The 24,388-nt window shown below is 38.8% G+C and overlaps 2 protein-coding genes across 2 annotated transcripts in view; one reads left to right on the forward strand and one right to left on the reverse strand.

The window, feature by feature from the left end:
* Nucleotides 1-24,388, forward strand: part of mrpl11 (mitochondrial ribosomal protein L11) — a 45,881-nt gene that overhangs the window by 13,695 nt on the left and 7,798 nt on the right. The window contains exons 2-3 of the mRNA XM_053630751.1: nucleotides 6,258-6,411; nucleotides 21,765-21,860. Coding sequence (XP_053486726.1) covers nucleotides 6,289-6,411; nucleotides 21,765-21,860 — 219 coding nt within the window. The 5' untranslated portion in view covers nucleotides 6,258-6,288. The remainder of the gene's footprint in view (nucleotides 1-6,257; nucleotides 6,412-21,764; nucleotides 21,861-24,388) is intronic.
* Nucleotides 10,172-11,563, reverse strand: tmem265 (transmembrane protein 265). The gene has a single exon (XM_053630750.1). The coding sequence runs from the start codon at nucleotides 11,413-11,415 to the stop codon at nucleotides 10,399-10,401; it is 1,017 nt and encodes a 338-aa protein (XP_053486725.1). The 5' UTR covers nucleotides 11,416-11,563; the 3' UTR covers nucleotides 10,172-10,398.

Consider the following 24,388-nt stretch of genomic DNA (forward strand, 5'->3'; position numbering starts at 1 on the left):
ATTCTTGTCAACAAGATAAAAGGCTGCATTTTACCTCTGGAAAAATAGCATATTCTTCACCAGTGCAGGTTTTGCTGCATTCTTAAAACTGATGCAAAAGTATGAGAAACAAGTAGCCAGATTGTGATTGTAGTAAATTCTGTGCACCATTTGGTTTGCTTTTTTGTTTTTTTAAACCTTCATCATTAATAATACTGCTCACCTAGTAATTTACCACATGAACACTTTCTGTGATGCATGAGTAGCCAATTTTAGTAGTCTATACTTTTCTATATTATTTATTGTAACAAATCCAACCTATTTTGTGGGTGGGAGGGGGAGGGGGGTGCAAATGCCTTGCTCAGCAGGTCTTACAAATTGGTTATTCTTGGGTCTAAACAAAGCTGTTTTCCCATGTGTGCAAGTTCAATTTGTTTCAAACTGAAAATAAATATATCAATAGAGGGAGAAACCTGATGAACTGGCTGGCTTTCAAAATGCCAGGTTGTAAATCCTATATATGCAAATGCTGCATAAAGCACTTTGTGGCAAGAGTTGTGTCTTTCTTAGTCATTTTTGGTCTCTGGGCTATAAATCAAATGCTGCTGTTCTTGCTTGTACTGATGAGATTTAGGTATTACCTTTTATCTAAACTTCATTATCTTCATCTGAGAAATGAATTAAACAGCTGATTAGGCTGCTTATTTGCTTATTTTTCAGTAGTGGGTGACAGAATTATGTTAAAGCAGTATAATAATATGTAAACCAACATATAAGCCTGTCACGATAACTACTTTTGTTGGACGATATATTGTCCCAGAAATAATTTCGATAAAAGATATTATTGTCATTTTAAGACCATTTTATGCCACTGATATAATGATAATATCAGGGTTGGGTGGGTTACTTTAAAAATGTATTCCGTTGCAGTTACAAATTACTTCCTAAAAAATGTCATCAGTAATATCATTCAAATATCACAATATGAAAGTAATGTAATCTGATTAGTTTTGGATTACTACAAGGCCACATATGTAAATAAAGTCAAGAGAAAAGCAGTATGATCTAAAGTACTTTTACAACCCCAATTCTGAAAAAGTTGGGACAATATGGGAAATGCTAATAAAAATAAAAGGGGAGTGATTTGTAAATGTGCTTCGACTTGTATTTAAACAAAAAAGTATAAAGACAAGGTACTTGATGTTTTACTTAATCAACTGCATAGTTTTTGAAGGTAAACGTTTTGATTAAATTGATGCATGCAACACATTCCAAAAAAGTTGGGACAGGGGCAGTTTAGGACTAATAGCGATGTGACAACTTGAAATAAGAAGGTGATGTGAAACAGGTGAGGCGATTGTCTAATCATAGTATATAAGGAGCCTCCAAAAAAGGCCTAGTCCTTCAAGAGCAAGGATTGGTCGAGGCTCGCCAGTCTGCCAGCAGATGCGTCAGCGAATAATCCAACGCTTTGAGAACAACATTCCCCAAAGACAGACCAGTAGGATTTTGGGCATTTCACCTTCTTTACGTTGCACAATATAATTAAAACATTCAAGGAATCCGGTCGAATCTCAGTGCGTAAAGGACAAGGCTGAAAACCACTTCTGAATGCGCGTGATCTCCGATCCCTCAAACATCACTGTCTTAAAAACCGTCATGAGTAATAAGTGTTATTAAAAGAAAAGGTGATGTTACACAGTGTTAGACAGTCGACTGTTTTGGAGTGTGTTTCATTTAAAAATTGATGACTGTGTGTATATTTTCAAAAATAAATTAAATTCACAAAATAAAACATCAAATAATGTTTTCAGTATAGTACAGGGTGAATTGAGTTTTCAATTGACTATATTTTTGTTTTTTGTTTTCATATTCCATACTGTTCCAACTTTTTCGGAATTGGGCTTGTATTTAGCGCTCATATTAGAGCTTAAAAACCTGTTCAATGTTTGGATATGTTTTAAGAAAATAAATGAATAAATAAAAGATCATGTATATTTATGTATCCTAAATCAATGAAACATAAATAAAATAGAACCACAGAACCAAAACTATAAATATAACGGACTGTAATACAATAATGTGAATTTTTTATGCTTGTTATTTATAGTTCATTCATTATTCATTTATATCTTAAATTCAAATATTCAAAGTTCGAATTTTAATTCATCTTCAGCTAGCTAACAGAAGTCTGCAAGTTTTGTGCCAAAATAGATGGCACAAAGGTATTGGAGGTAATTGGAGCTCTCCATCATTTCCTTGAATCATGAGCAGGAGAAAATAGTGAACAAAATCGGAGCGTGTTCATTTTATTTGCCACATTTTATGTTACTTTTATTCCTCTTTATTCTGTTGCCACAACGAAAATGACAGCCCCCCTAATATTAGGCTCTGACCGGCTGTACCTGTACCTGAAAATACAGAAGTGCAGGTAACTTGGTAACTTCTCAAAATGACTGTGCACTGTGGCAATGTGCTATTCACACAGTGAAAATCAGCATTCAGTTAATTATGCATCTAATACAGTTGCACTGTTTGTATTGTTCATTCTTTCATGGAGAGCCTACACCAAAACCAGGAATCATCTGCACTTGTGAAGTGACCAGATCACAATGATTGACACACTTTATAGTTTATATGGTTACACAACCATGATATAACTGTTAAAAAGAGCTCTTCAGTAGCTTTCAAACAATAGGAAATTCTGGAAGTCAAATGTGGAAGTCTGGCATTTTAGCCCACTTTGGAGCTCTATTTCTGATTAAAATGATGCATCAGGTGCTGCTAGGGAGCTCATTATAGTTCAGTAATTCATTTTTGGCCAGCTCAGAGTTTTTGTGTATTCAATAAAATTTTTAGATTTTATAAAGTTCTTTATTTTTAAGGTATGGAGTACAGCTGTAGTACATTTTATTTTATTTTTCATTCTTTTCTTCTTTTTTTTCACAATTTTAAACCATTATAAAGTTTAGTTTTAAACAGACAAACATGCACATTGTTTTGTATTGTTTGTTTCAGAAATAAAATGGGAGACTTTTTAATCCTTCATTTTTTTCTTCAAATTCTGTATAAAATATTCTGAGACTCTAATTGAATCAGAATGTGAAGCCAGTATGGTGTATGGAATCAAATCGTGACCGGAGTGTATCATTGCCCCCCCCCCCCCCCCACCACCACCACCAAGTTTGTTGGCATCTTTACACTTCCCAGTTATTAACTAGCAATCAAACACACAGAACAATTAATGTCTGAGTATTGACAGGAACGGAGAATGTTTTATCAGCTCCATTTGCCATTTTTTTCTCATTAGTTTGTTACTGCCACTCCGTTCCTCCCCTTCTTAGCTCTGTCTCTCCCTGCATTCCTGCCAAAGCCAAATTAGAAACAATGCACAATGATTTCTCAGAATGTATTAATAAGTTAAATGTAATTTTTTTATAGGATAAAATGTACTTGGTTTGTTGTCTGTATACTTGTGCACAGTGCCAAAGTATCACTTATGTATGGGAAATACTGGAATTTCTAATATGCATCTAAAATCCTCTGTTCAGTACTGAACATGTGTACATTATTAACGAAATCTTTAAGAACACATCTGTAATTAATATTTATTTGAATTTATTTACATTTTAAAAAATGAGGCAGTCACAATTTGAGTGTAAGGGCCCCTGAAATCAAAAGGGTGTTTCAGAGCTTTTTGCATCTGACCGTTCCTGTTATGGATACCAATATGATACCAATATGATACCAATATGAAAACATATGAGGAGATGTTCTTTTTGTTATAATTTTTTAGTTCATCACTTCCAGGAAAGCAATAAAAAAAAATGTATTAATCATATCTAGGTGCAACTTTGTGATCATCAACAAGAATTCGATTCCATCTTTAGTCACTATCAGGGCTTCTCAATCAGAAAGAGTAAGTAAAAAGGCTCTTATGAATCTCTTTGCTGTTCTTTGTATTTAGCTAGCTATTGTCAGATCTGTTTAGATTTGGCGGTGTGGTGTTTCGCCGTTGTGCAAGTCAGTCAAGCGGTCAACATACGGAATCAAATCGGATCTAACAAGCCATGTCATATAGGGACTTCAGCATTCAAACTGTCTTTTAATGCCCTTTGTTTTGTTTACACAACGTGTAAGCTTTTATAAACACTGACATCCTGAAATTGGAGGACTGACATTTAAACAGAAGATCACTCCACTGTCTGTGCTGTTCTGGTGGAGAAAAAGAAAACAACAATCTCTTTATTATTTATTGTTCTATTTCCAAGACCAGAGAAGTGTTGTGAAGCAACAAACAAGCATGGAAACGTCCCCATATCAAAGAAAACAAAGTCATACGTTGGTTCTTGGTAAGATAAGTTCTAAAAACAGATCAAATAGCACTTTTTTTTCCAGTAAATTACTTCGCTCAGGTTGTCGAGCTGTCGTCGCACTCTTCAGATTCTGACTAGTTCATAGAGATTGCACAGGAGAGGAAAGGTTGCCAGGCGTTCACTCTCTGACTGACTTAATAAATTGATCCAACCTGCAACACGCTTCTTAAAGAGTGTAAATGCGTTAGAGCTGCAGCGTAAAGAGGGATGGAAATAAAGGGCTTGACGTGCCTGGCATTTGAAGTTTTTCAAATCAAGTATGGGTATTTTCACTGAACACTTTTCGGTGCTATACAGTACACACATTAAAGGTTCCAGTCCTGGTCACGCTTGTGCTGCCTCGATGCTCTTTAAAGGGTTTCCTTGCTTTTGTCCCTTTTCTGTGCGTAGATCTGTGATCTGTGGCAATAAAGCTTTAAAGCGGGTCCCTTGTGCCTGTTTCTACAAAGTGTGTTTCCCCTCTTACCGGGTGGAGTGTGTCATGGATTCTTATAACGGCTTTGCATTGCATTAATGTGACTATACCGTGACTGATTAAACAGCACTTAAGACAGTCTGTGGGTTTTGTATCCCGTTAGCCTATTTGCAAAGCCATTCTTCCATACTGATTTCACAAACGTGTAGCCCATTAATCTGTGTGTAAGGAGCTTAAAGTGTGTATGTGTGTGTGTGTGAGAGAGAGAGAGAGAGAAATAACCTCTGTGCAAACAAAAGTTGAGGCCATTGCATCTTTCAAGTAATTGATAGAATCTGTCAATTGAATTCAGTCTTGAATGAATCCTCCAGGCATTGCTCCAGCCATGCTCTAGCACCCTTGCTGTAGTTATTACTGTGCCTTATAGGGCCTGAGCTGTGCTTATAATGGATCAGAGTGAGAGAGAATGTGTGCACCATATAAGAGCCCTCACACATCTGGGGTTTTCTGTTTATCTTTCCATCCCCATTTCCATTCACTGCTCTTTACTTTGCAACCATATTCACCTACACCAGCTCCACATCTGTCTTGGGCTCCATTCACACAGCAGGCAAAAGTGGCCCAAATCAGATTTACTGACCAAATCTGTTGGTTTTTTTTGTAGACTGTTCAAACTATGTTTTCAACGTGGCTTATGTCTGGACAGATCGCACTCTTAAACGGACACTTGAGCAAGTGTCACGTCACGTGATGCGTTCATGCTCGCTGTAAAAATGGGCACATTATTCAGCCTCTACTTCGCTGCTTTGATTCACGTCCTTGGTTTCTTTCAATTTCGCTTTTAAACTTTGACTTTCCTTTGACACCGCAGCAGACAAGTTCTCATATGGCTGCGTTCTACCTTTTCATTTGAGAGTGCTTCAAACACAGAGTGGTTGCGATATACGCCTTCTAATTTTGTTTGTACAGCAGCATCACCCCAAATCTCAGTGAGGTCTGTTACCTCACTAACCCCCCAATGAAATCTTCCTTCACTGTTATCGTCTAGCTTTCCTTCCTGAGAGAATGAAATGATCATGAACGTCAAGTCGGATTGACGTAAAAGTCACATGTTTCCAATCTGCCTGTTCAGACAGAGGTCACACTGCCACATATCGGATACGTACCGGATTTCAGTACCACAATATGAAAGTTGCCCAAATCGGAATTGAAAACATCTCACTGATGTAAATAATTCAATGTGGGGTTGTGGTTTTTTTTTTGCTGTTCACACAGCCATGCAAGTAACAAATCTGTCACATGTTGAAGAAAAAGATCAGATTTGGTCCACTTTTTGCCTGCTGTGCAAATGTAGCCTTAGACTACAAAGCAACCATGCCTGAGAGATGGTGTGTAATACACTGTTTGCCTCTGGTTATGTATCGATTGTGGAGCACTGAATGTTTAATGCCTTAAATTAGAACTCAGCAAATTACCTTTGTGAACAGGGAGGCCAAGGTCCAGGCAAACACATAGAAGATGTCCAAAATATCCAAGGCAGCGAAAGCAGTGAAGAAGGTGGATGCAGGTGGTGTGATCAGAGCTATTGTTCGATCAGGACAGGCAGCTCCAGGGCCTCCACTGGGCCCCATCCTGGGACAGGTAGGTAGAATTTTTTATTTTTTTGGTCCATTTCCCTTTGGTCTTTCTTCTCCACTGTCTATCAGTGAAACTGATGTTTCATATAGTAGTATACTGACACTGCCGTATAGCTGTTTACACATAAAACACCTAGTTAAGTAAGAGTGTAATTGAAACTCTAATGATGCCATTAAGCTTCTGTCTGTCTTAATGACAATAACCGAAGCCCACGTTCCTCTCTATAAAGGCACTTTTCCCTGGCCCCCAGAGTGTGCTTTCTAACATTGGGGAATGCGTTCAGCATTGGAAATGAGATGCAATGAGTAGCAGTCAAGCGACGCAATGCCATGTGTTTAAACTGTGTGTGTGTGTGTCAAAACACGGTTAGCCTATTCTTTGATGTGACAGTGTGTGTGTGTGTGTGTGTGTGTGTGTGTGTGTGTGTGTGTGTGTGTGTGTGGTAAACTGTAAATAAATTGTGCACAGTATCCTTTTAGCTTTAGGCATGGGCCCTTTAATCTCCCCCTCTTGCTTTTTTTTTGGTTTTCCTCTTTTCTGTCTAACCAGCCCTGACAGAGTAAACATATAGCGGTAGGCTACATGTCAGCCTGAGAGCAAACTTAAACAAATGAGAGAAATAAAAGGAGAACAAGAAAGGAAGAAGGAACTGACAAATTCAGCTGAGGTGAATAAATTATGATTCGGAGTCAGATTGCTACAACCAGATGGAGGATGGAAACAAAAGGTAGAAGGAACTGAGGGGTAAATGGCCACTATTGGTGTTTCATAAACTGTCACCTAGCCTGGAAGCAGATCACAGAATGTCAGCAAACATGCACAATGCTGTGCATGCTTAAATGGAATAAATAGGAATTTTGCTGCTGGATTTATTTATTTTTTTGTAGTAATCTTAAATGTGGCCCACTAGGGTAATGCTCTACAATGAAAATATTTGCCATGGAGAATAAGGCAAAGATGAACACCAGAGTGATTCTCCAGGTTCTGTTTATCCCCCTCAGTTCATCTATCTCCAGTGAAGAGGCACGCTTAAAGCAATCCTGTTCATAACGTCGTAATGAATAACCTCACTCCCTCAATTTTGTCATCCTGTTTTGTGTTCTTTTCATCCATCCTGCAAAAGTAAGCCACATGAGCTCGTGTATGAAGCTGCATGTGAAAACTTAGGCCATTGACAAAACAAGTAGCATTTTAATTAATTAGGTTAATAAGAGGTATGGTGTGGAGGCAGGAAAGTGCAGAGTGCATTAGTGATGACTGACGGAGCTTGAATGAAATCTCCAGTCCTCCAGGCCATGACTTACTGTGTCACCACCTCCTAAGGCTTGTTGTTCTTGGCATTTCAGTCAGACACGCATGAGACTCGTGCCATAATTACACAAGCAATCACGCCGCTCTTTTTACCGAACATAATGATGATAATAACTGTGATAAATGTGGGGCTTTGAATTGAATCAGCTTTTATTGTAATTTTCTCCACATATATTTGTTTCATGCCATTTCAAATGCATTTAAATAATCTACAGTGGATGATGATGATGGGCAGACGCTGACGGTGTTTTCACAACAGTGAAATTTAATTTACCCAAACAGAGATGACGCATCTGTCTTTAAAAATGAACAAATATGTCAATGCAAATCCCGAAGACGGCATCCTGGGAGTCGCTGTAGTTCTTATAAATGATGAGATCAGAGATTTGATCCGATTTCTCAGAGCTGTCTCATTAGTCTATATCCAGACTAATGGGGAAATTGGTTGGTGTCTAAAAAACATTTATTAAATGAGTACTAATGCTTCAGAGCCATGCTTACCACTACACAGTGTAGAGTAAAAAAAATCTATGGTGAAAAGAATCGATAACCTTAGGTTTAATCGTTGCTCATAAGAAGGCACTTGGTTAATCTGCTGCATCTCTCAGCTGTATCCTGTTTTTCTCTTGGGTCATTCCTTGCGTGTGGTGTGTTTTGAACCTCAGGACATTTAAAAAATAATAATAATAATTCCGTGATCATCTTTTTTAAATTGTGTGTGAAAACATGTATGTCCATTGTTCAGAAACACAGTAATGTCTGAGGGCTGTATTAAGACCTGCCAACTTTTTTTGTTGTTGTTGTCTCATGTAATATGTTCAAAAAAAAAAAAGATGTATATGATGTATGGATTAGAAGATGGCAAGCACTGAAATAAACATCTAACAGGAGTCAATATTGCCAGTATATTGCTGTATGAATAGTCCTAGTTGTAATTATCACATTTAGTTTAACAATATGGCTTCCTCTCCCTTTATTTGGCAGTTTATAAAATAGCACTTGATCCAACACACCCTATTATTTTGCTTTTTAAAAAAAAAAAAAATCATTCACAGACAGTTACTCATGCACCTTAGTTAAGCCATGAAATCATAGGTTATTTAAGATAGTTCATTGCATTTTAAATGAGCTATTTTGAGTTGTTGAATTAATAAAATAATGCCAAGGGTTTTGTTAATTTTCTATGCTTTCCTGTAAAGAAAACATGCCCATGGTTTGAAGCATTAGCTGACCGAACACTCATCTGCTATATTTACAGTACATGTTAATTCATAGCTTTATCCATTTAAAAAAAAAAAAAAAACAATCTCTGATCAAGATGCTCTCTCTCCTCTGTGGGGGTTACACATTTTAGTTGGCTTTAAACTGACAATACTATTAATTAAAAATAGTCCCATATTTATATATTTAGTATTGGTCCCCCCCCCCCCCCCCCCAATGTATTTACAATTAATAGCTTCATAGTTATGACTGATGTCTGAATACCAATTTTGTGCAATTTCTTTTTTTTAAATCCTTACTAGGCACACTTATAATCCACTACTATGCACATAGTCTTGAGGAATTCATTTATAAAACATCTGTTTTCTATTCATTGAATTCCATCCTGTTGGGAACATGGGCATAAGGTTCTATAAATGTAAAAATTACGTGAATACATCAAATGCTTACATTTTACAATGTATTAAGTGTCCTTTGGTCTATCAGGGCTGTCATGTTTGTTTTATGGGTCTTAAAGCAATTATTAAGGTGTGAAAGATGTTTCAATTTCATGCATTTTCATCTATCACATAATCAGTATTTTTATTTTTATTTTTTTAAAAGACTGCCTAATAACAGACTTAAGAACAGTTGTTGTTTTTTTTGTTTTTTTTACCAGTGTTTATAAGCTAGACATATTAGCTCAACACACAAACATGTTTATGTAAGCTTTATTTAATTTAAAAAAAAGTATGAAAATGCATAATATTTACAGTAATAAACATTTTAAAAACATTTAATGTGATTCAAATTAATTTATTATTACACCTTATATATATTCCTCGCTGTTAGGAAGCACAGACCTAACAGGGTGGAAATATGAAGACAGGAATGGCTATGGTATATCTAAGATTAGTTATTGTGGTAGCATAATGGTTTGTATTTTAAATAGTTATGTCACATGATGAAATATAACTGACTGTGTAATTTGGCCTAACAGGGTAGAATGTGTATGATTGGAACATGCAGACTGTTATGATAAAGCATTGCAATGTAAAAAAATGAAGGAGCGTTGGTATTTAACCAGGTTAATTTTTTTTAATGCTGAAAATGAATGTTTGGAATAAACAAATATTATCTGCGTAAGACACCAAGACAGCGGTAAAAGTAAAACAATAATAATAATAAAACACAATAAAATTTTGTATTAATGATTTTCTATTGTATTTAAACATGGAAAGCAGTCTAAATGATTCTTTGCAGTTAAATGAAATATTTTTTAGGGATAGAAAAGGCACTGTATAGCAGAAATGACTCTCTTCATATGATGGTGAATTAGGATCAGACCCTCAATTGTAGAACGTGTGCTCACAAGATGAGTTATTACTTGTTTTTGGCCAAAACAAGACTGAAGGGATGACTGGTGACCAAGGATTAATTCCGTCATTGTTGCGTATCCACAGTGGCTGATCTGTCCATCTAGAGCTCCTGCGAAATGTAGGCAGATCCCAGGGAGCTGTCAGCATGATCCAGCCTTGTATGGCTTTGGCCATGAGTGCGTGAGAGTGTGTGGTCCCTTGTGGATGAAGTTGTGCCACCCTGCCCATGCTCCACTTGCTCTGCATCCATCCCCAAGCTCTGGTTTCTCCCTCCACCCTCGGCCCCTTCCCCCTGTCCCCCACTGTTACCGTTCCTGTGCATATCCCAAGCTGATCTAAGCTTGACAACCAGTGCCAGGACATTCTTCCCCACAAACACTGTGGAAATCCTTGGGTCCCTGTACCAGAGTACACCCACAGCCCTGAGTCCCAGCATCATCACATTGATGGCAAACAGACTGAGCCATGGGTACACAGCCTCCCTGCGTGCTCGCCTCAGGCCTGGAAGTGCCAGCTCGGTGAGTGAGACACAGGGCAAGAGAAGCAATAGCACATAGCAGTAGAAGAAGACAACACCGTCAACCCATAATGGGACCACTACACCACTCTGAGCCTCCTCCCACAGGCCAGCCTGTAGATCCAGCACATCTAGCAGATCTAGGGCCACCCAAAGGAGCCCGGCACGAACTTCCTGCTTCCTGTGTGCCGGTGTTACGTGCTCAGCTCCCGTCAGTACTAGAAAAAGTGAGGGCAGCCCTACAGAGAGCAGGAGAGTGAGGGTCTTGCGTGCCAATGGGTCGGCTGGCCGCCGTTCATGCCTGTAGTTCTGGCACACAAAGAAAAGCTTGAGCTCCAGCAAGGACAGGAATAGGAACCAGAGCGCGCTAGCAAAGGCACGCCGCGGTGAGCGTGCCTCTGACGCCACGCCAGCTGACACAAAGCGAAGCGCCAGCAGGAAGCCCAGGTCACCAAGCGCCACAGCTGTGCATGCCCATGCAGCCGGCCAAGCCCTACTCCCACGTCCCAGCATGCTCTGTTCCAGGAGATAGAGGTCAAGCACAGCCATCGTGCTCACCGTCACCAGGGTGGACAAACACACCTGGGGTGAAGGTAACATGCCTGGAGCAGAAGGAGAAACAAGGACACTGTTAGAATACAATGTTGTATCGAATATCAGGAGATACTCTTAGAGGTTATAGGGTTTATACTTTTTAGTACGGCTCAGCATACTAATAAGCATAAAATTAGAATATGCTGAGGAAAGAGAATATTTACATGTTAGACATCTGCTATAAAATGATTCCCTTACATCCTGGTTGTAAAATGGATCAGATAAGCTATAACAAACTTGTATCTAATATCTGGGCATAATGGATGTTTCAGTATTAATTAATTAATTATTTTCTGTAATAAGCAGTAGACTCATTGTCCCTATGGCTATGTTTATCATGTCAGCTGTATTTGTATCTGTTTTGTCTGTTGATGTGCAGAATGAAGGAACAAATTAGACATACATGTGATCTTTGTTTGCGATTGGGTTGTGTGTGGGTTTTTTTTTTGTTTGTTTGTTTGTTTGGGGTTTTTTTTTTCTTTTCAGTTTTCCTTAATTTTAATATACACAGACTGTATGCTGTGCCCTAAGAGGTCAGATGAACCACTGGACACTTACTTTGTTTTACCTTGCTTAAAATTTGTGAATACATGAGTATAACCTTATCCATCCCAGCACATTTGTGCATTTTCCATGAGGTCGCCCTATTACAAGTTTGTCTTGTTCTCAAGTCATTAAGGTTTTACTACTTTTTGCTTTGTCTTTGCATATTCTCAAAATTTCAGCATAGGGAATACACTAATCACAGTGTTACTGCCTTATTTATCATGAATTAATTATGTTAAAATTGAGGTCAGACATGCTGATAGACAGTGTTTTTTTTTTCTCTGTGGCTGGACTGCCAGTATATTATAAAGGATAGCACTATTATTAAAATGCCTTTTATTTGCAGGATCACTTTTTTTTTAATAGCATTTTTACTGTGTTATAGATTCATATAGTCCACAACTCTACCAGACTATAACACAAGGCGTTATTACATGCTTGTAAATGTAAAATAACATTCTTCTTTAAAGCAATATTTCTACCAAGGACACTGTTACTCATCTTATTGACTTGTGGGGAGAAATGATTACAGTCTTTACGGTCCAATTGAATGTCTGCATCCTCAGCCGGTTGCGCTCTGTGGCCAGTTGTCTTTTAAAAGTCCACCAGGCAGCTTTAGGTGTTACAAGCTGCCGTGATCAGTGACCTCCTAATATGAAAATCATTCGCCTTTAAGGAATGTGGTAATGGCATCGTTGTGAGTACATGATCCACAGCTCAGATTAATTAAATCTGTCCTAATGAGGAGACTTGCACTGGATTAAAGTATTACATCCAACTACATATTTTATTTTTAAATATTCCAGTCGAGGGAAAGATTGTGTATGCTATAAGGTTTATAAAACGTGTGTGTTTTCTGAAATAATCCGAGAGAACTAGGAACTAAACAGCGAGAGTCCTATTGGGAAGGGAAGGCATGAGAGGTACAGAGACAATGATTCATTCCCTTGGCTTTTTACAGACCTAATAAAATGTTAGTGCATGATGGTGATAGTTCATAAATAAGTCTGGGGAAATGAGTGAGGTGGTTAGTGACATGGTCAGGGATGAGACAAAAGGCACAGGAGACTGCTGAGGGTAAAAACATTGAATATCAATGCACAGGAATAGACAAATGTATTCAATCCTGGGGACCTGTAGAAATTAAATGCAGTAATACATAGTATGGAGGAGATAAAGAACATGTCTGGTAGATAACCTAGGATTATTAGTCTCCTTGGTCCTCTGTGTAACGAAAAAACGAGTCTGCATTGCTGATATCTGATTAGAACTAGAGATTTCCAGCCCTGAAATGAAATGGGGTTTCAAAACGCCTGTCTCTGAAGATTAGAGTTGAAAATAGTATGTCTGATGATAATCACCGTGATCTCAAATCCGAGCTTTGCATGTCTGTCTGCTAGAGGTTGTTTTGTTTTTCCCCCCAGACACAACTTTCAACCTGTAATTCTGTTTGATATAAATATAGACATTTGGTTGAAAATCTTCCAGGCACATCAGTAGTGACCTGTTTTACCGTGAGTATGAGTAATGGCGTGGAAATTACACAGGTGAATATGGGTCCGCAAGTGTGAGCTTGCATGCATTATTCGAGGACAGATTCCCCGTTGGCCTTCCCTTTAATACAAAAGACTCGTCTCCGATGGACTGCTCATCACTGAGAAACTGAGGTGCTTCCACAGGTGTTGGACAAAGCTACAGTAGGTCTCCAGTTCAAGGACATGAACGCAACAATGTCCCATGCTGTTGGGTTGGTTTGGTGTGTGCCTGACTGACTGAATCGGGTCGTATTCTCCAAATGTGTTCAACCTTATTAATAACCTTGATCTCTTGAACATCAAACTTGGCTTACTCCTTATATTGTATCAGTGTCTTGGCCTGGATGAAGGTCCAGCACAGAGATCAGTCATGTATTGGGTTTGTTTTTCATCTGTCAAATTAAAATATATATATACACACACACACACACGCACACAAACCCCACTTTTAGCTAGGTGTTCTCTGCGGTGTACTTAGCTGTTATTAAGTGTAAAGTTTTAATTGTAAAGTTAGAGTGGATAATGAAGCAGCGGTTCAGCCACATGAGCTGAAGTTTGTTGTAGCCTATTATTGTGAGGAGAGCAGAATATTTACCAAAACTAAGCCGTGTCAGTGTCTGTATATCAGTAGAGTCGTATTTACCTTAAATTGTTGTAATCCGAGGTCGTGTTTTCAGTCGAATTCGTCCAGAACAGTTCAGTTGTTTGTCTGAAATGTCGCGGTCGCTGCGCCTCAAGCTCGCCACATACCGCTAAATCCAAAGAAGCCATTTAGGCTACACGCGAAAGAGCTCAATAGCTACATTGTCAAGCCACAAATCGCCTGCTATTCCGGTCAGGTTTGTGGAAATTCTCCGGATTTTCCTCTTTTACTCTGTCCTCACAGTCCACGGAGCTTTTCCCATGAAAGCAGATTTGCCCCTTAGTCCTCGCGCGAGCGCCTGCGGTTTCTGTTTAAGGTGGTCGCGCGCGCGGTTTCACCAGCTCCACGCGCTCTTCCGTTGCTCTGTGAAGGGCTCGACGTGGAGGGAAAAGTCGACGAGTAGTGCTGGGGATGCGAAATGTGCACCGGATGGGCTGTCAAAAGTTTCATTCGCACGATAAGCCGATGAAACGCTCTTACTAGCGTGTGGGAAAATCATATAATGAAGCGCGCGCATGGCTCGAGTTTATGATTGCGGCGTGTGATTTGTAGGCAGCCTACGTGCACTCGCTCTCCTCTCCTCCTCTCCTCACCTCTCCTCCTCCTCTCCTCACCCATTCCCCCATTTAGTTCTCTCTCTCTCTCTCTCTCTCTCTCTCTCTCTCTCTCTGTCTCGTTTTCACTTCTGGCCAAGCCACTCGAACTAGCAGGCGGGCCTGTTTGAATTGTCTGTGTATTAGATGAAGGCAGTCAGTACTCAGCTGTCTTAGTTTGTGTAATTACACTCTTATAGCTACAGTAACTGCAACTGCATAAGAGAGAGATGAGCTCCCAGGTTACTCTGTCGTCAGTCATAAATTAATGCATGTCCTAATTATTTTAGTCCCCGAGATGTTGCCAAGCTCCAGATTTTATTTTATTTTTTTATTTTTTTTTACTGCCATAGCTTTTAATCTTTCACTCACCAGGCTCCTCGCAATTGTACGTCCTAATTTGAACTCATTTTTTACTTTATAGGCATATTTGGTGGTGACCTTTTTGTTCTTGCAGCAGCTAGGAAATGAACTGATGTTCAAATGTATTGCCTTTTCACAGTCTTGGAATAGTGCTGAGTTTATGGAAGGAGGTGATTTATTTTCAGATGTAGTTTGCACAGCATCATAGAAAGCAATTGAGCATGATCTTGTTATCCATTTCCTGGCTTCTTGAAGTGCTCTGGCATGCCAGTTTTCGTCGTCTTAACATATAAATTCATAAGGATCCTCTGACTCTGGCATCCTCTCTCTATATCTCTTTCTTTCTTTCTTTCTCTTTGTGTGTGTGTGTGTGTGTGTGCACCATTTTCTTTACAACCTTCCACCTCATCTTCTTGTAGTTGCAGGGGTTATCTGAGTGTGTGGTTTAATCAGACCCATGGAGAGAAAGAGAGGAGGCCAAGTCATCTTTCTTGTCACAATCATCTGTGTGCTTCACTGATTTTCACGGAGAGATTTTCTATTACCCAACTTCAGTTTTTTTTTTTGGCCTGCCCCCCTCTGTTGCACTCTCAAGCTTTCTGTCTTTAGTCCCAATGGGTGTATTTGAAGGTCAGTGAGCTCGGTCTCTCTCTCTCTCTCTCTCTCTCTCTCTCTCTCTCTCAACATTGGAGTAGAGAGAAAGAGAAAAGAAAAACAGGGGCATGGAGAAGTGAGAAGGAGGGAGTTGCAAATGTCCAGCATTGCACAGTCATCGCTTTCCTCCCCCCGACAGCAGCAGCGAAGTTTGGAGGGACGTGAAGGATAACTCTGGATTGCTGAGGACCTGATTGCTGCCCAAATGTCCTCCAGCGCAAACAAGTCTCAATCCAACACTGTACTCACATACCCCATGGTCATCTGTCACATACAGGAGCAGTGAGCTGTCACCACACACACCTCATTTACACACAGATGGTCTACCTATGAAAATAGGGGAAGCCAACCAGAATTGCAGCTATGATGTGTTGAGCCAGTAGTTTCTGAGTTCAATCTTATTCCTTGTCCAAATAGATTTGTTTCAGCAGTCGATCCAAAAGGTTTTGTTTCAGCAGTCGGTCAGCCAAGTGTTGGTCAGAGAACACTTTGTTTATGTCCAGTATATAAATATGTTTAATCAAGGATATCAATCATCTAAATGTTTTTGTTTAGTTTTTCAATCTTGCATCATGCCCTAGCGCATGTACTGTACCTTTTTGATTTATATTGCATGAACCTTATTTGCTGGGTGCCCACTCCAGGTTTGAAGTCTTGTACTGGAGTCATGGAATTTAATAGTCTGAAGTTAATCAACAGCATGCCACCCTGGTAGGGAGCAGTGTGATAAGACAAGGGATACTGCAGCAAATTAAATTAGGAAAACAGGACTCAGGGTAATTAATGAAAGTGCCTCACACTGCACAGTTTAATTAACCCTGTCCCTGATTATGCCCTGCCACCCTTTGCCAGGGCGATGAATTACCAAGATTCACATACATCGTGCAATTAATCCACTTTGCTGCCACAATTTCTCCATCATGCTCATGTACATGTCCTGTTCCACACGTTTCCTCACTCATTTTAAATGTCGCCTATAATAAATCTTCCTGTGCCTTAAAAATGACCATTTCTCTGCTTCATCCTTGCAGTTTCACACATTACTTAACTGCCATATTTGGTTATTGTACCATAAATCCCACCCTTTCCTCTGTTAATATTTAGCCTCTAAACACTGCTCTGTGCTTCTGTCAGTTTCAAGTATTAATTGAGCTCCCTCATTCTCTCATTCAGGGACTTATTTACAAAAATAGCGTCACCCTTGAAGTTCTATTTACAAAGCTCTTTCAAAGTGATGTTCATGAGCGAGTGTGTATGTAAGGGTGTGTGTGTGTGTGTGTGTGTATCTATGCCTTTCATGATCTCTGAAGGCTACACTTGAATTACAACAGTAGGCAGTATGTAAGAGGCTGCAAAGGTATATTGCATTTTATACACTGACCCTAGTTGCACTCCCATTCTTCAGTGTTTTCCTTTGTGAAAGCCATGACCCTTTAATATAGCTCCGTGGCTTACTGAAGGAACAGGCATTGAGAACCTACAAAGCGGTCTATTCTGAAGCTATGTGCTCTGGCCTAGAATTTCTGTTGCAGAATAAATACAGTCAAAACTATGCATCGTTCACATTTTAACTGTAAAAGTTTTAAATTATATAATGGATTTTGAAAGTTAGGCATTGCTAGTTCATTTAAATGATTTGATTTCCATTGTCCCCTGATATATTATTGAGACGCTAAACTAATTTGCCTTTGATACCCTTAAAATGACTATGGAAAACAGTTTTGATGCCAGCTTGATCATTTTCTATTAAATTAGGTTACTTAAGTGACTTTTGTTGTTCTTTAAGTGCCATTTTTTCTGTGTCAGATGCTGCTTTTGGAGGTTGCAGGTATGTTACAATTACTAGGAGAAGAAAACATTTTAGCACCCCATAAAGTACAGCTCTTGTTGTTAAACCTTTTGTTCAAACAAAAAAGGTGTGACAAAATAGCTGATTGCTTTTGTGGATTCCGGTATTGCAATTCACATTGATCTAATACCAGAGCAAATATTAACACTGAATGAAACCTTGTGCAAAATTGCTCTTTTTTAAAAATTCACGTGTTCTTGTCGGTATATGCATTTTAGTCGGCTCTCTGTATCCTGCTTGTTCAAAATTCATCTATTAGGATCAGTCCCTGTACTCCTAGAACAGAGCTCGTTAATTCAGTGTTTGTGCTTCAAAGAACTGCTCTTTGTTGATTTTAGACTGGGATCGTTAAGGTGTTCGGGGAGAAAATTTGTTTGTATTGTGTGTACATATGACCACTGTACACGCATATACACATCGCATATGCAAACATACAGCCTTGCAATATCTATCTGTCAATATCTAAAACATCCCACATATAAAATTTGTCCATCAAACACTAGTCAGCTCCAGAGTTATTGCCACATTCTTTAAAGATGAATAAAAAAGTTTAGAAAATATCTTTGTGTTTAAGTGGCTTAATTTTTGCACAAAAAATATGAGCAAACTATAACCTTTCATTGAAGTAAATGTGTTCTAAGAAAATTTGTAATACCCTTATCCAAAAGGGGCAAAACCACATTTAGTAACAGCATTGAGACTTGTCTTATAATGCATGTTGAAATTTTAGAATGCTTATGCAAGGAATCTGACACCGCTCATAGATATCCTCCAGGGTCTTAGGTCTTGTAGATTTTCCTCTTCAGCTCACTCCACAGGTTTTCAATGGGGCTTCGATCAGGGGGTTGGAATGACCATGTCATAGTTTGATTCAGTGGCCATGAAACCACTTTTTTGTTGATTTGGATATATTTTGGATAACTGTGTCGCTGGAAGAGCTAACCACGACCGAATTGTAGCTTCTTAGCAGAGATAGCCAGATTAAAATCTCTGAGAATTTAATTGTGTCCATTATGCCGGGTTCCCAGGTAACACAATTCCCAGGCCTTAATATTGAGGATTCCTTATTTATTTATTTAGCTCCTGTAGAACCATAGAACCCAGTTCCATTAAAAGTTACAGTAGTGAGCTCCAGGCACTTGCATTTACGGTTGAATGGAAAAAAAAAAAAGCCTTTCTTTTGGCATATTTTCCACAGTCAGTTGGACTGAACTTTTTTTAACCATCTTTACCAAGGGTGACAATAATTCTAGAGCTAACCGAATGAAAGTTTAATTCAGCAAGACAGTTTGGTGAAAGTTAATTTTGCCAAACTTTACTGGAATGACTTTTCATCGAAAGATCCTTTACCACTGACCAGACCGGAGCTGAACGAAAGATGCATTTATGGATGTTTAGGGTCATGAGATATTCTACCTGCCCTTTATTAAATGGCTATGTTGTTATGATCAGCAAGATTTAAAATAATAAGAGCTACTGTAGGAATGTTGAGAATTTTGAGTGACTACAACCCTAGTGGGCTTGTTCCTTTTGGTGCCTGGTAGTTTGGTAAAGAATCAGGTTAAGCAAAACATTAAAACGGTGTTTTGTTTTTGTAATAACAAGAGCTGGGGACAACAACTTGATTACTACTTTGTGTTAAGTTTATTTAAGTACCATTGTAAATGCACTTTACCATTTTTATGGTTATTTTGAAAGCATGGTATTCAGTAAAGTGGAATGTTTATCACTTCTTTTGCTGTGTCAGCATCTACTATTACAAATTTCATCAGGCATGACTGTGAAGAATCTTCTTTTTTTAAGACCTCCTGTCATAAAGGATACATTATGGGAGTCTCAAAATGATAAAGAACTTTAATATTCCTCTGAAGTATCAAGGAAGTTGTCTAGGGGAAGCTAAATGCCCCCATCAAGGTGATGTAGAGCAGCCATTTTGTTCCCTACTACTCTTCTTTTATCAGTCACGATGGGGAAAAGAAAGGATTTAATTGGACTGCTTGACATCAGGATGATTAGATCCCTAGGCTTTAGCAGGCTGAACTGACAATTTGGCCAGAGCATCAAAGTGAAAACGCTGTGCCCTTTGTATTAAATACTTGGCATCTCTATGAACCACAGCCATGCTTTAGAAAGAGTGCCAAAGGTGATTGACTCTCCTTTTCACTCCGAGACAGTTTTCCAATCTTATAGTGGCCACACGTATGATAATGAAACATCCAGACATCTATTGTGGCTGCTATCGCTTGACTCGGTTTGACTGTCTTGTGTCCAGTATGCTCATGCCAATATTGCATCTCCAGTCTCAGTCCCCTACAATGACGCTCATGTGCCTTCCTTATAAAACTGTCTGCAGTTTGTCTAGGAGATGATCCATTTTATAGTCAGATCTACATTCCAATTGCAGTGTTTTGCTTCCCTTTATAATTAAAAGGCAGATGGAAAGAAGTGGGACAGCATCTGTTTTAAATCCTAGACTCTTTACTGGAGGCTGATCGGATGAGTCTGTCCCAGTAACCACAAACTAATATTAAAAAAAAATGTATTTAATTAGGAAGATCCCCACACACAGCCCCACCCCACCCCCCTTGTTTACTCAGCTCTGTTGTTTTCAGTTAAATGAGAGTTAGCTTAGATGCCAGGATGGTTCGCATGAGATTGCTGTTAATAAGCAAGTCAGCAGGGAGACTGGATTCGGGCGCTTTTGTTTTGCATTTTATTAACGCAAGTTGTTTTTCCTCTTCTTTTTTCAAATTCAAATGCAACACACCATCCCCACAGTAATGCCATCTGCCATGAGGAAGATTACTTGCCGCCTGCGTCCAAAAGCATTTAACTCATCCAGACCAGTAGTATTTTCTTTGCGTTGGCATGGCAACGGCAGCAATTTTGTCATAGGAAAAAAATGTCCTCAAATAAATCTTGCTTAGAAAATAATTTTTCTTAGCTGCATTATTGTAGGCCAGGTCAAGGCGATTTGTTGTTATCTGTTGGTTTGGAGGTTTTCATTACTGTTCTATTGAAAGATAGGGTCAGCATTTTGAACAAATTACTTTTTTCTCATATTTGGACACCATTGAATTCATGAACCTTTATTATCATGTCCATGAATATATATTGATTGTTAAACAGGCCAAAACATCCATATTTAGTGTTGGATCTTGAGGAAGATAAACATTCTGGAAATAGCCTTGCAATTACCTTGTACAGCAAAGATGCTTTAGAATTAGTATGCATTGGGTCTTGCATTTTTGGAATATTTTTTTTTTTAAATCCATGCTCAGTTTTTTTAAATGATTGTCTGACATTGTTTGGCATGTCCGGCTGACAATAAACGATTTAGTTCAGACAGTTTACCTTTATTGTAAATCTGATAGCAGGATAAAAAGTTAGTTTTAGTCAACATGCCTTTGGGAAGGTCAGCTAATAGCACTCTCTTCCCTGTAATCAAATTACTTATTAGTAGTGGTCTGTGAATTAAGAGTCACAAATATGCACCCATGCTGAATTGAAGGAACATAGAGGAAATGGCAGCCAGTGCTCACTTAATGTCAGCTGTACATTTAGCTCTCTATAAGGCAGGGAGCAATAACAAGGATCTCATTTATCACGTCTCACAGGCGTGATGACTGCCATAGTCCACACACACACACACACACACACACACACACACACACACACACTCACACTCACACACACACCCTTGGCTAAATGGACTCCTCCATTCTCCCACTCATGTGCTAACACAGGCAGCCAAGCATGCACAGGCACTTGCAGTGCACCAATAAGTTATTGAATGATTGACACTCACCATGCTGCCTTTCTAAAGGGTAATTGGTATTCCTCAAAAAAAAAAAAAAAACACCATGAGTTGGCGTCAGAAATGTTCAATGTACCAATTCAGATTTAGGGATAGGTGATCTGGCTGATATGACAAGAATATCATATTGCAATAAATGCTATGCATCACTATCTGTCTATATATATATATATATATATATATATATATATATATATATATATATATATATATATATATATATATATATATAAAATAATTGTGTGTGTGTGTGTGTGTATCACAATGTCCATATCATATTGTCGTATTTCCTGGCCCTATTAAGACTTATGAATTTGTTTACAGAGTCTGCTTTCTTGTCTTTTTGTAATTCTAGAGAGGGATCCCAATCGGTGCATTCTGTAAGGACTTCAATGAGAAAACGAAAGACCTCAAAGAAGGCATTCCTCTTCCCATCAAGATCAATGTCAAGGTAAAATGTGAACACTTTTTTTCTTCTTCTTCCTCTTTTTTTTCCTTTTCTTTTCTTTTTTTTAATTTTTTTTTTCTAATTTGATTCTGCATTGTAAATCCAGCCCCAATGTGTTGCACACTCTCCCACGTGACCCTGGTATTGTGGCAAATTATCACTATCTGCCTTTGTCCATATTCATTTATCCAGTTTATATGAGTCCTTGGAGAGGCTCATATATGGTTCAACCCACTTGTTATAAGCAGCCACTGATGCAGTATGAATGTTAACGCGTAGCTTGAAGCTTGCATGAATATTATGTTCAAATGCAATCATCGATTTGACTGGAATTGACTGCTTTGCACAGACTTTGGAATTAGTAGCCGCCGTGATGCAATGCACATAGATTTCACCTGGCCTGAACTTGCCTGATCTTCTTTGTTATAGTATATTTGCTAAAGACACTGTTATCATTTCAGCTCCTGGAGTTAATGCTGGTAATGTACTCGCTTCAGTGCTTTGTAGAGTAATGGAAGCAGCTAGACTGATTTGTGTCTTGGGTGCATTAGGAGAGACTTACCTGATGCCTCCTTTTTTTCTTTGTCTCCCCCTATGCAAGCATTGTGTGTCCTTCTCTTCTGCTTATTTTCACCAACCAGGTAAAATAATATAATGGACGAAATGCAGCCTGTCTCAAGCTCCTACATAAAGATGGATTCATATGCGCAGTGCTGCATGTGGAATCGGTGCCAGATTGGCAGGCTGAGAGGCTCAATGCTTTTCTTTTCATTTCTTAAGGGTTACTCATGACAAACTTCAGGGGTCGCATGGCTTATCTGGAAGCCCTTAAAGCAGGTTCCATTTTCATTTCTTTCATTTAACCGTGCTGGTTAAGCAGTCTGTCTGACAGCCTCAGTGGAAGTTCTTGCACTGACACGTTCTGTTTTTTTGTCATCTCTTAGAGAGACATTTCATGGTCTAAGAAATGTAGGCAGGCATTATCATTAAGTAACATTTTACACCATGGCACTGTCACCCAATCCTTCTTGCATATCTGGAGAACAGTGAGAAATATAATATTTTGCTGTGAATAAGCATGTGTTATTGATCTTGTTTTGCTGTGACATCAGTCTGGGGCCTCACATGACAAATGCTAGAGTTTTTGACATTTTCCTTTAGATTTAATCCCCCTGGGTTGTTGGTTTTTTGTTTTGTTTTTTTTGTTACTGATGGCTGTTGTGAATGCCAAGAGGCAGGAAAAGTCAGGTTCTGTTGTTTCTGTGGTGTTCAAAGTACAGTAGCACTGTTTTGACACAGCAAGGAGAGCTGTTCAGAGGCAAAGAGTGACTACAGTCACTTTCTTGTCATGTTTTCAAAGTCTTATTCTAGATACAGAGGAACACTTTATATCCACATTTTACTATAAAGCTAAAGAACGAAGTTGGATGGTTTAGGAAATGCAGGAATATCCTACCTAGAAATGTCATACTCATTCCTTTCTTATTTGCACTTCTGAGCTGATATGATGGCCTTCATGTTTTCTGCTGTCTCTCAGTACTTAAGCAAATTAAGTATTAAATCTAATATCAAACGATTACATTTTTTTCTTGACTTGGCCAGCATACAACGATATCTGTAATATTTCTTCATAATATTGATGCATACTTGTTAGCGCTTCTGATATTCCTCTGAGGGCTCTATTGTTGTGCATCTACCAGCTTAATTTGCTGGTATAACGCTGACATGCTGCTAATTTGGTTTGGTGTAAGCCATTTTTCCCCAATTTGTGTGGTCAGAAATACGCTTGCCTGTGGATAGGACAGTGCATTAGGTGGTGTGACCTTCAAAAGTGCCCCCCTACCCCCAACAAAATCCTGTCCTATTTAATACATTGTGGTTTTGTGAATAAATAATGTTGGCCACCCCACTTCAACTAAAATAGGCTGCATCACCAAACATCCGCCTTGTCTGGAATATTAAGCATTTTTTTAAGCACGTAAAGGTGCAAGAGTTGATATTTGTTAATAGTTGATTCTCCTTTCTTACTAGTACAAATAACCTAGAAAATATGTAGAACATGATTGTTTATTTTTTTTTAAATAATTGTTTAAGCAGTTACAAGTGTACTGTGTGTCTGAGAAAACCCTTTGGAAATGGAAGTGGCACCCCATCCAGGGTGTCCCCGCACCTTGTGCCCAGAGTTCCCTGGGATAGGCTCTAGGCTCCCCCGCGACACTGTTTAGGATAAGCGGTATGGAAAATGGCTGGATGGATGGATGGATGGATGGATGGGTGGGGGAAAAGTTCAGTATAGTACAACCCCAATTCCATAAAAGTTGGAATTCTGTGTAAAATTTAAATAAAAACAGAATGCAGTGATTTGCAAGTCTCATGAATCCATATGTTATTCACAATAGAATATAGAAAACATATCAAATGTTTAAACTGAGGAAATGTACCATTTTAAGGGGAAAAAAATAAGGTCATTTTGAATTTGATGGCAGCAACACGTCTCAAAAAAGTTGGGACAGGGCTGGAAAAGTAAGTGT

The sequence above is a fragment of the Ictalurus furcatus genome, chromosome 8 (assembly GCF_023375685.1).
Source record: "Ictalurus furcatus strain D&B chromosome 8, Billie_1.0, whole genome shotgun sequence".
Classification (NCBI taxonomy): Eukaryota; Metazoa; Chordata; class Actinopteri; order Siluriformes; family Ictaluridae; genus Ictalurus; species Ictalurus furcatus.

Excerpts from the sequence above, each read along its gene's own strand:
- tmem265 (XM_053630750.1), bottom strand. The coding sequence starts at position 11,415 with ATGTTACCTTCACCCCAGGTGTGTTTGTCCACCCTGGTGACGGTGAGC.